The 12,425-nt window shown below is 38.7% G+C and overlaps 1 protein-coding gene across 3 annotated transcripts in view; it reads right to left on the bottom strand.

The window, feature by feature from the left end:
- LOC136248863 (putative RNA polymerase II subunit B1 CTD phosphatase rpap2) overlaps nucleotides 1–12,425 on the bottom strand; it is a 13,070-nt gene extending 645 nt beyond the window's left edge. For 2 of the 3 annotated variants that reach the window (XM_066040685.1, XM_066040684.1), the window contains exons 1-9: nucleotides 12,347–12,425; nucleotides 12,189–12,297; nucleotides 2,190–2,288; nucleotides 2,081–2,143; nucleotides 1,687–1,775; nucleotides 1,600–1,631; nucleotides 647–1,071; nucleotides 328–419; nucleotides 121–276 (exon numbers count right to left, since the gene is read on the bottom strand). In XM_066040685.1, coding sequence (XP_065896757.1) covers nucleotides 121–276; nucleotides 328–419; nucleotides 647–1,071; nucleotides 1,600–1,631; nucleotides 1,687–1,775; nucleotides 2,081–2,143; nucleotides 2,190–2,288; nucleotides 12,189–12,297; nucleotides 12,347–12,378 — 1,097 coding nt within the window. In that variant the 5' untranslated portion in view covers nucleotides 12,379–12,425. The remainder of the gene's footprint in view (nucleotides 1–120; nucleotides 277–327; nucleotides 420–646; nucleotides 1,072–1,599; nucleotides 1,632–1,686; nucleotides 1,776–2,080; nucleotides 2,144–2,189; nucleotides 2,289–12,188; nucleotides 12,298–12,346) is intronic. The other variant, XM_066040686.1, reaches the window with a different exon arrangement.

Here is a 12,425-nt window from a genome sequence, read left to right as displayed (position 1 = left end):
GTAAAATATTGAACCACAGTGACAGTTGCCTATTAAAATCAAACTAAATATTAGTTTCAGCTCCAGTTTTTATCCATTACAGTTCGACTTGTAATGAGACCATTAAATCATTGCACTTACAGTAGTAATATAATGGCAGCTACAGCAGTCCTCAGCGAGGGCTGAATGGTGACATTAACATTGCTGGCTTGCAAGTTGAATGTGGTCATTATCGCAACAATATCGTCTGACACTTGTTGCACTGACAGCCCAACTTGATGGACAATTGGAGTAACCCTATTAGGAGAGAGTTTCTATAAATAGATAACAGTGACATCATAACAATACCCCTTCATTAGTTGTTGTGTGGCAATCTTTCGTCTCATGGATATCTGATTGTGTGAGTCAATATTTGGTAGGTATTTGTTACCATTATCCACCTGTGGGATAGTTAGAAATCAACAGTTTTACTCAGTACAGTGGAACTTCATCAGTCTGAACCCCCTAGACTACCTGGTGTCCAGTTAACAGTATACAAAACACAGTATGAAGTTGCTTTTAAAAAGAATACAATTTTTGGTACCCTAACAGAACTAATAGAGCAATCATGTAATATTCTGGTATCTGTTCAGACAAGTGAGGCTCCACAAGCAGCAACATCACTTACAGGTTCATCAAGTTGATTTAAGTCTGGCTCAGTCCCTTTAAGAAACTTCACAGTTTTAGGTGTCTTCCACTCTAATAGAGCAGCCATCACTCTCTCACGAGGTGATAACTTTTGTGAGGGTGCCCCGTAATGTTTGGGACCAACAGTTGGCTTGGGAGTGTCTTGCTTGATAATTTCTGTCTTTCGTTCATGACTTAAAGTTAGTTCAGGCTTAGAGTTAACAACATCTGAGGTGGTATCTGACTTTTCCACAGAGGCAGTTGGTTGATCTTGTGTGTCGCCATTTCTTGTGTCACTACCATTTGATGAAGCAGTGTCAGACAAGTGTGTCTGTTCTAGTGAAGTGATGGTACTGTCCACTGACTGGTCCCCCTCAACCACCTGCACTTTTGACTTAGCACTTCCACCATCCTTCTTCTCAGTATCTAGGTAAACAAACTGCATTGAAAGACCTACCAAGTACCAAAGTGTCTACCATACAGAAAAGTTTCTGCAATGCAAAACTGCAGCATCCTGTATAAACCTTCCTTAGCTAATAAACAGTTCTTCAAACCTCAAGCCTTATCATAACAAATTCCTGCTATGTGGTACTATTGTATTTTGACATTTGAATACTCAGGAAAAAAGTAATCCAGGCTCCAAAGGGTGATTGAAAAATATGCTTGATACAAAGGGTCTCTTTATGCATAATAAAACAAATTGTTTGGAGGAAGTGGTCTTAAGTCTCCTTCCCTCCTCTATCTCAACAATAAGACACACCCTCAATACACAATTACTAAAATCAACTGGTGTGTACATAACCCATGTACCCTAATTAGAATTTTGCACATAACATAGCTACATTACAATCGAATTCAAGCAAAAGTCAACAGCACTTTAGAAACACATGAAAGTGTATGTGTGAGTGTGCACACATGCACTCACGTACAACACACACAAAACATTTTCCTTACCTACGAGTTGTAGTAGTTCAACTGGACGTGACCTGTGGGATATACATGTAACAATACTGCTCATATGAAGGCATATCCATCATGTACTTGTCATTTCCTCTGGCCCATAGTGGGGTGGGGTCCAACTGTGCACTGAAATATTTTGATGCTTTATAACACCAGCCACTACAGAATTGCTACAAGATGTTTATAAAATAGTTAACCACACACGCACACGCACACACACACACACACACAAACACATACAGCACCACACATGCACACACACAACACATACAGCACCACACAACACATACAGCACCACACACACACACACACACACACAACACATACAGCACCACACAACACATACAGCACCACACAACACATACAGCACCACACACACACACACACATACAGCACCACACACACACACACACAACACATACAGCACCACACATGCACACACACAACACATACAGCACCACACATGCACACACACCTTCCTTTCAGTTAACTCATACACTTTCTTAGTCTTTACTGAAATATGGTATGGTCTATCCACCTAGAAGCTTCATCACTAGTTAACAATCATGCTAAAGGGGAAGTACCTTATCCACATGATTATCACACAATGGGTAACCACACAGGTGATCAAGATATCTCTCCTCTGACACACGCTCGTAATGATCAGGATCAAGTGCGGTGGCCTAGTAGAAGTAAATAGGTCATGAGGCCACATGGTAGTGTGTCATGTAGCTCAAGGAGCCGGTGCTACACATCAGTCCACCTTCAATAGTCCACATACCAAATATGAGTAGTTATTAACAATGATTTGTCTAAAATAATGCCCAATATGTTGTCACACTTACAGTGTAAGCTAAAGAAGCTGAATGTTAACAAGTTGATAGGTTACTACTAAACCTAAAACCTCTTGTAATTTGGAAGAAATCAAGATAAAGAAAATGCAATAACCAACAACGTATAACAATTACTAGGATAAGGATCCACTGATTCAGAAAAATACCTTCCGATCCGATACCAATACCTAGTAGAAAATTTCAGCAATACGGATACCAATAATGGGCCTTATCCAAAACTACGCGAAGCCAGATCTGTTTTATGAACGCGCTATACTTTTGGTTCATTTCCGCGTTGCGTCCATGATATTTTAGCTGGGAGTGTAGTTTCTACAGGAGCCTATTGGAGAATGGTGAGTTGAACGTATAAGAGTAGCTCAAGCTTTGTGAGACATAAGTATGTTATTTTGCCGTTAAAAATACTGTGGTCTAAGATGACAAAACCCAGGAATTAGAGATGAAACAGATATCCGTATGATCCGGATAATAATTTACTATCCGGATAGTACTTTGAAGCCAAGTGGATAGTAATAACTTAAAGCCATTTATCTGTCCAACTTCTCATCACTAGATGAATCAATTTTCATCATGGAGAGTTAGCTAAGCTAGATTATGTGAAGTTAACAGCAGCCTGGTAAGTTAATCAGCTTACTGGTGACCACGTCCATCGCTAAATTACGAAGCGAGGCTGTGAATGTTGCTGAAGAAGTTGTAACAGAATAGTTATTGCCTTATAAAGAGTTCTTTACACTAGTTGTACCTGGAAAAGGTCTTGTAGCAACTGCTACATCTTGTATTCATGTTTTCTCCAGCTGCCAATCTTGTTACAGACGGTGTAAGTAACACTGTAACATTACCACAAACCTTTTGCTATCATGTTAATGTTTGTTTGCTTCTAGTACTAGTAAAACAAGGATGTTTACAATAAACTATAAAATGTTTCTATAGCAAGTGATGATGTCACTATCCGTAGGATATCCGGATAGGTTTTGTTCAGGATATCCGGATAGTAAAAGTTGCTATCCGTTTCAGCCCTACCAGGAATAAAGATTAGAAGTTGAGTTTTTTGATAACATGCGCTAAATAGAGTCGGCACAAAGGACATGTTATCGCGTTCAATCTAGCATTCAGTATTGTTTCAATTAGCCTACATGCTTTTGCATTGCCTGTCCTAATGGCAGACTGCCAATTTACAGTACATTAAACAAATGTATGGAAGTTTCTAATTAGAGCACACAGCAAAATAAACCTGCTTTGAGGCATCATTCCTGGGTTTTGCCACCTTAGAACACCATATTTTAAACAATAAAACAACATACTTGTGTCTCATAAAGCTAGAGCTACTCTTATAGGCTGCACTTACCATTCTCCCATAGGCTCCTGTACAAACTACACCCCCAGTTAAAATATCACGGATCCATGTGACACGGAAATGAAACAAAAGTATAGTGTTCATAAAACGGATAGTATACAGCACTTGTGTGGCTTTGCGTAGCTTTGGATAAGGCCTATTGCCCTACAATCTACATACCTCTCAAGTTAGCTATGTACGACTGCTCTATTAGATGGTGTAGTGACTGTTATATTAGAGTAATTCGATCTTTTTCATGAAAGTATAGTAAGCAGCAGTTGCTCAATGTTTGACAAAGCAAATCCTGCACCCTTTATACTAGAATAATGCTCAACACTATTTCCAGCCTGTCATACCCCAAGTTTTGCTAGCATAGCATTTATGATGATAGTTATGATGATGACGATTGGCACGAGTGGCTACTAATCGGTATCGGAATACCTAAATACCGATTGATACAAAAATTCCCAATATCGGCTCCGATTTGATACCGATCCGATTATCGGTGGAACACCAACAATTACACAATCGAATTTTGCTAATAAAAGAAACAATAATTCCTTGCCACGTACCAAGCAAACTGCTTAAAGGAATTGGTACTAATCACCATAGTAGTCCATGAGCTAAGCACCAAACTTTTGGCTGTACCATTCTTTGCTGAATAAGGTTCATGTTAGTTATTGAGAAGGTATACATCCCAGAAGTCGAAAAATTTATGATAGCATTGATGACATGGTAGCTTGTGGTTTTTATGGCACGATTTTCACCACATCCCAAATTTCAACATGAGTCACATCAGGAGGTTATGAGCCGCGGGCATGAAACTTACGTAGCCTGCTGGGTGCCATCAAAATCCAAATTCATTAGCGATTAGTTTCCATATAAGGAAAGTAAAATCTCATTAATCAACGCCATATACTAATTGTGCGCGACACTCGTAGCATTTTATTCAAAAAACGTGACGTAATTTGGATTGTGATGGAACCGAGTTTCATGCTCCTTCACCGCCTTCGGCGGCTCATAAGCTCCTGGTCACATACATATGCAAATATAGAACTTTCAAACAAGTAGTTGGGCTTAAGTTTGGTATAACTATGATTTTAAAACATCCTACTAATGTGGTTTTCAAACCACGCCCATTGACAGTAACCATGGTAATGAAATGTATTTATGTCAACAGTTCATTTTTTCAGCTTATTCTAATGACTGGATAGTGACTCTTCAAAGAACCAGATAGTAGCTCTAGTCTGACATATAAATTTATTGATTTGATAATCAATCTTGTCAGCATGTTTAGTAAGCCACACCCATGCAGTGACTGGATACTTACTCTTCAAAAAACCACATAGTAGCTCTGGTCTGATATCCCATAAAATTGCGGTGCTGGAATTTGACAATTCAATCTTGCCAGTGTGTTTAGTAGTCTACACCTATAGACTGGATACCTACTCTTCAAAAAACCACATAGTACATACCTCTGGTCTGGAAGCAAAAAGAATTTTGCTCTAAAGTAGTTCTTAGGATGGGAGCATTCCATACTATTCTGTAATGCTTTGTCAAATTTAGGAAAACGATTCTGGGATGCTGGTTTAAAAGACATTTGCATTGAAGCTGGGCTTGCTCCATCAATAGTGTTCTTGACGGCAAGCATTACAATCATGCTGTTAGCGTCCACAAATGTATTTGTGAAGCATTAATGAGATTGATGTGGGCACAGTTTCTAATTTGGACAGAAAATGACTAGGGACCCCACTCCGCAGCTGTATTATTTTTTGAACAGGTGAACAGCATGGCCAGTGATATTAACCAGAGAAGCTTTAACAAACTGTTCAATAGTCAATACTCTTTATCCAAATTAATGGCAAAATGGAATTCTTTTCTTCATCATTTGTGTTGTGACCGGATAATGGAGAACTATCAGCTTATTGGATGTCATAGGTTGAGAATGTAATTCTTGGACTTTTGCGTGGATCTCGTGAAGGGAACATATCAATGCTAAGAACTTTAATTCCATGGTGTTTCGCATATGACAAAGTCAATTATGCCAGATACCTCACTGTGTATTATGCTGAAATGTTAGCTCTGCCAGAGAGTAAGCCTGAAGTTTATCAAGAGTTTATCAAGCATTTATTGCTGGACAGTTTTCAGTTCAATTATCTTGTCTCAACCCTTTTGGACGAATACCAGTTGATCAAGCTACTGAGGTGACTGTGAACAAAGATACTGAGACTCCAGGAGGTACTACTGGATTTAGTTTGAGGTCGGGTGCTGTACAGCGGTTTTACATGACAGCAAAGTATCGAAGCACCTTCTTGGCACAGATAAGAAACATTGTTGATGGAAACAAAGCTAAACTCCAGCATCCTGATTTACAGCAGAGAAGAATTCAGAAAGATGCAGAAAGTTGCAACAGTGTGTGAACTAGTTCAAGGTTGGATTAATCCATTTGCTGAGAACCAGGATCTACTGTGTATATCAACAGCTAGGAAAGACCCTAGAGAAGTTGCTTCTGATCTGATGAAGGCACATGATATTGGTCAACAATGTTATTCAGATTTTAATGATCAGCGCCTAGAAAAAGATCTTCAGTAAAGAAATTCATGACCCAATAGTATTGAGCAAGTTAAAATCTTTTAGCAGCTTGTGCAAAAGAAACAAGTGGCAGGGTGGCTATATTGATGGGAGACTTATTGATAGAAGATATTCTGTTCCATCCCCTTGGACCATTACCTTGAGCTTTGTCCACACCAGATGGATTGCTTAGAAAAACCAATAAAGCTGCTTTAGCAACATGTCTTCAAAGCAATGTAGCACCAGTTGAGCAGTTACCAGATAATTTTGCATTGATCATAGATGGAATGAGCTTAGTGCAAAAGGTCAAGGTGAACAATCTACATTTGGTGATGTTGCTACTGCAGTACTGCAAAAGGTGCTGAGAGAAGGAAAACATAGCAAGAGGATTGATGTTGTTTTTGACACATACAAAGAAAATTCAATCAAAAACAGTGAGAGGTTGCTGCAAGATCAGGAGACTGGTCATCAGTTTCAGAGCATTGCTAGTACATAGATCATAAGGCAATGGAGGAATTGTTTGTCAAGAACCATTAACAAAACCAGCTTAATTGCCTTTTTAGTGAGTGAATGGAGGAGTACACAGCACAGAGAACAATTGGGTGAGAAAGTTTTGTATGCCACCATTAGTGAGGTTTGTTTGCTACCGTTAGTGTTGTTTGTTTCAAAATTACATCAGAGGAATGCGTGCAAGTACCATGTCTACAGTGTAATCAAGAAGAAGCTGATGGATGCCTTTTGCTACACACTGCTCATGCAGCAAAAGATGGATATCAGGCTGTAGTTATCTGCTCAGAAGATACTGATGTTTTCATCATGTTGTTAACTTTCCATGAGCTAAGGTATCATCTGTTCTGTGCTAAGAAGGGTGAGGTTAAAAGCCATCTGCTTCCACCTTGCAAAGATTGTCTAGTTTAGCACGCCCTTCAATCAAATTTTCAGGCTGCCATATGGCGAAGATGTTTGGAACAGAACCCTAGTATTCCAAGTCCTGAAGGCAGGGGATGGAAGATTGAAGTACACTCAACTAGTGATACACTGGATGACTGGTCAACCAGTACCCCAAGCTACTTTAGATCTTCTAGCTTGCAACTGTGCAAAGAAGTGTGAGCTGCCAAGGTACATTTGTATGACTAATGGGCCCAAGTGTACAGAAAAGTGTAGGCTGCAATCAGGCCGATCATGCTGATGATTATGAAGATGTCATAAATGAACAGATTATGACTTTTAAAAATGAACAAAAATGTTTTATGTAACTAGTAATATGATTTTGTATAATTTTAATGTCACGTAATTACTGTACCTCCATAATACGACCATAAAAATTAGAAGCTACCACAAATACATTGCTATCATGCATTTTTGTGTTATTGGGATGGACACCTTCTCAAAAACAGCAATGAACCTTATTCAGCTCAGATGGTACTGACTGACCCCTCCAGCTCATGGACTATAGAAATACCTTTCAGTAATTGGATTTAAAAGCACAAACTGAGTTTTGCAAAAACCAATTACGTCTAGCAACTTAGTAAGTGTGCAATTGAGATACTTTTATAGAGTAGTCAGCAGTCAGTTACGTACTCTATTAGAGCATTCGCTATGTTACATGTCGCCCTGCAGAGAGTTCAGCAGGTAGCAAGTCACCCAGTAGAAAGTTTAGTTATGTTACAAGTACAGAGAGACTTGCAACGTAGCTGAACTTTCTATATACAGGGTGATTTGTAATGTAGCTGAACTCTCTACAGAGTCTGTAGAGTTCAGCTACGTTACAAGTCATTCCGTAGAAAGTTCAAGTTGTTCTGTAGAGAAATCAGTTACAAACAAGTCGCCCTGTATGGCACCCTGTAGAGAGTTCAGCTATGTTACAAGTCACCTGTAGAGAGTTCAGCTACATTATAAGTTACCATGTAGAGAGTTCAGCTATGTTAGCAAGTGAGAGTTCAGCTATGTCAGTTCAGCTATGTTACAAGTCACCTGTTATAGTTGGACAACTACAAAACAGTTCAAATAGTCACTTAAACATAACAAAGCCTTTACTTGTTCCTGTGGTAAAGATAAAAGAGAAGTAAAAAGGAATCCACAAGGCTGGCCTTTGGGGTATGCAATTACAAAAGAAACAAGTTGATGTCGGGCTACTTCTAAAAACCAGGCACCATGCAGCTAGCTAACTCATCTGGAATTAACCAACTATGTATTACTATTTTATTAACCAATAGGGTTTTTGGTTGTGCAATAATACATTATTATTAGTGTGTAATTCTCGTATTTCGTAATTCATGTAATCTTTGTAATTCATTCAATTATTACTATGCACTTCTAAGGAAGCGCTTGTTAAACAAACCGCTTCTACCAACACATTACGCACAGAAGTATCTTCTAAACTGTTTTATACTTTGACTATCGTGTTTTTTCCCACAAATTCTCTTGACAAAGCCTCAAAGCTGCTCTTCATTTTCGTTCGCGTACGTAAAGGATATGCCCCCTTTCAACTCGAAGGGATAGGCTATTCCTAGTAGTCTACGAAGCCGTTTTTCAGTTTGTAAAACCCTGAAGTGAAGGTAATTCACAAGGAGAGTCACCACACCTGTATTTCAGTCCACCAAAAAGAAACTTTCTCAGAGCAAAGTTTACCTGTGCAGAAGTTTAATACAGACTTCATTTTGCTTTTACTTCTTACATAAAAGCTGCTTTTACCATTATTTAACGATTTTGGTCATGTGGGTGCATATGGACAAACATAGATAGATACATAGGTAGATAGATAGGTACCACACACACACACACCTTTACGAAAGCAATTTCAGCAAACCAGGCGTGCGCCCACAGCCGGCCGCCTGGTTTAAAAAGAAGTGTGATATCTATACCAAAACAGCCAAGCTGTGAAAACAAGGGTGTGATCCTGCAAAAAAAGCCAGTATGTGAAATCCAAGGTGGTGGCCAAGGAATGGCTGTGATGGTAAATCAATGGCAAAATTTTGTAAATCTAAGGTGCTAATGGACATTTGATAATTTGTCAACTTTTCTTTTGTCAAAATTTCCTATCGTATATTAATCTACCATCTCAGCCATTCCCTTGAATTTTACATATTTTTTCACACTGGATTTTTTAGAAGACTGCATCCTTTCACAGCTTGGCTATTTTGATATAACGTAAAAATTTGATGGAAGAAATTTTGACGAATTTGACAAAATGCTTGCCATTCGTCAAAATGTTCCTTGTCAAAGTTCACGTGACTAGTTAATTAGAATACTTCTGGTATAGGACATTCGTCAATATTTTCCTTGTCAATATTCAAGAGATAAAGACTTTGTCAAAATCCCCCCCCCGTCAAATTATTACACTGTACAGTAGATACTTAATATAACATGTCAGACAAAACAATTGGTTACCTATTGCCTGTGTTTCCTAACGGTGAAGGCCTGACTAATGTCTAATAAATATACCACAATGACACATGTAGCCAGAGATTTAGCCAGCCATGCCTAGGCACTGGGAAGGCAGTTTCACTACACATGCAACACATACGGTCACGCCCATGATGACACACAAGTCATAGATTTATATATGCACAAGCAGAGGAGGTTGGACGCATTCATGTGAGTGGTACATTTCCATCGGAAAATCTTAATTTCAAGACAATTTTATTAAAACTATAGTGCATTTGAAAGTTTGTGTATTTCTAAATCTAACGGCGTGGTGAACCTCAGCGAACCCCGCTGATTTGGCTGGTAACAAAGCCAGGGTTTAAAGCACCAATAAAAAAAATCACGAAAATCTGCTTTTTAGAGGAGGGTAATACAGCAAACTCAGTGTAACGCAGCGAAGGGACATTGTTTCATTATAGAAAACGTATGTGACAAGTCTGGTAAAGTCGTATGCATCAAATCACAATTTATTAATTTCACCCCGGATCTCAAGTGCTTTGAGAAAACAAAGTACATACATAGCCTTGAAGCCTATGTGAAGGTCGATCTGAATATCTAACGAACCCTAGTCTCGTCCTCCAGACCCATTCTCCGGGGTGGGCGCTTATCGATTGGAGGCGCTTATAATCTCCAATCGATAAGCGCCCACCCCGGAGAATGGGTCTGAAGGACGAGACTAAACAAACCCCATCATTAGTATTGTGACTGTTGAGGGTCACATGAAATACCAAAGATAAGAATGCAATTAAGAGCAATATATTTAAGTAGCACTTATAGCGTGTCCAACTTCCTCTGATGCACAAGTACAGCCTTGTTTGAGGCACTTATTAATTAGAATTAAGATCAGGCGCTTGTATTACCGTATAGCCTACATATTTCGAGGGGCAAATATTTCGAGGTAATATTTTGAGGTTGAGCAATGTTGCTAAAAATAAAATTTTCGTGGATTTGCAAACATACCCAAAATGTATTAGACTATAGCTATTTAAAAATTTAAAAATTTCAAAAGGAAGTAGAGGTTGATATACACGCTACAAAAACTAAGGAAACCAGCTCAAAAATGTTACAGCTGAAAAGAGAAATGATCCAGCAGTAAAAAATAAGGAAACAAAATTAGACGACTGCTTGCTAAAATTAGACACACTTTAATGCCTACTTTTGGCTAGCATCTTGAAATGAGACCATCAAATTAGCCAAAAGTAGGGATTAAAGTATGTCTAATTTTAGCAAGCAGTCGTCTAATTTTGTTTCCTTATTTTTTACTGCTGGATCATTTCTCTTTTCAGCTGTAACATTTTTGAGCTGGTTTCCTTAGTTTTTGTAGCGTGTATATCAACCTCTACTTCCTTTTGAAATTTAAATAGCTGGTTTGTTAACTTTTTTTGTCTAGCTAGCTAGCTATATTATACTCTTTTTGTTTTGCACATAGCATAAATATCACTTGAAGCAGCTATCTTTTACCTTCGTACGCAATAAGCACCTCTAAAAATAATTATCGTATTGTCTTTTAAAGCTATTACAGCAGCTGTTTAAGGCTTCAGCTGCATTTCTAATGGTCTAAATGTTGATGATTTTACAGTAAAACATCACTGGAGAGTCCACCATTATTAACCCTCGCTTTTAGAAGTCTGGATAACGAAGTAGATCCACCCCTCAAAGACATTATTAGCCAGCTACCTCACAAAAAGACAACTATCCAGCGTTAACAAATGCTAGAGACAACTCCTTGGGTACTACACCCGTTCACCCTGATCTTACGCACACATATTCACACTTCGTTAAAATCACGTGTTTGAGTTGTGGCGCGTGTCACAACTATTAAGCGCCACAATTACTGATTATCCTTCGAGAAGAACAAAGAATCAGATGAATGATGAAAGCAAACAGCATGGCGCAGTGGACAGAACGTAATCGGAACAACAGATTCGTGAATCCGACGTCATTACCTTGACTGTCTGAAATTTCTGGAGCCGTACACCTAGCGCTACCAGGTCTTACAACAGGCAGGCTGGCAGACAAAATGTAGGTGAATTTTGAAATTTTAAAAACTCACTGTACATCAAAACATTCAACTTTCGCTTTGTTTACCCAAGGTACAGCATCATTATAACAGTACTAATGCATTCCAGGTGGTTTTTTCAGGTAAAACTTATTGCAAGGCTGTTTTTTGAGGTGTGAAAATCCACGAAACCATATGATTCCTTACCAACCCCTACTATACAGTACTATCGTACTGTATGATATGGAGGTCTAAATATTTCAAGGCTAAAATTTTCACTGATAAGCCCCAAAACACGAAATCAGCGAAAAATTTCCCCCTCGAAATATTTAGGCTATACGGTACTGCACACTCGGAAAGTAACTTACTAGTAACTACGTGCATGAGATTGATGAGAACTTACACTGTCAATTAACTGAGTTTCAGTTATCCCAGGTTCAATCAAGGATTCGACTATTTTGTGAGCGCGCATTTCGCACTCTTTTCGCCACTCCAGCGAACTAGCAAAGAGGCTATAACGACGCCAATAAATACAAAGATAGTACAATATCAAAGACTCACTTTTGTTCTTTTGACCGCGCATCGCCCGACATCCCGAAACTACGACCCACAATCAAAATTTATTAAGTTACTGATCGAT

The sequence above is a fragment of the Dysidea avara genome, chromosome 3 (genome assembly GCF_963678975.1).
Source record: "Dysidea avara chromosome 3, odDysAvar1.4, whole genome shotgun sequence".
In the NCBI taxonomy this organism is placed as follows: domain Eukaryota; kingdom Metazoa; phylum Porifera; class Demospongiae; order Dictyoceratida; family Dysideidae; genus Dysidea; species Dysidea avara.
Note: the sequence above shows the minus strand (reverse complement) of the source record. Positions and strands in the feature narration are given on the sequence as shown.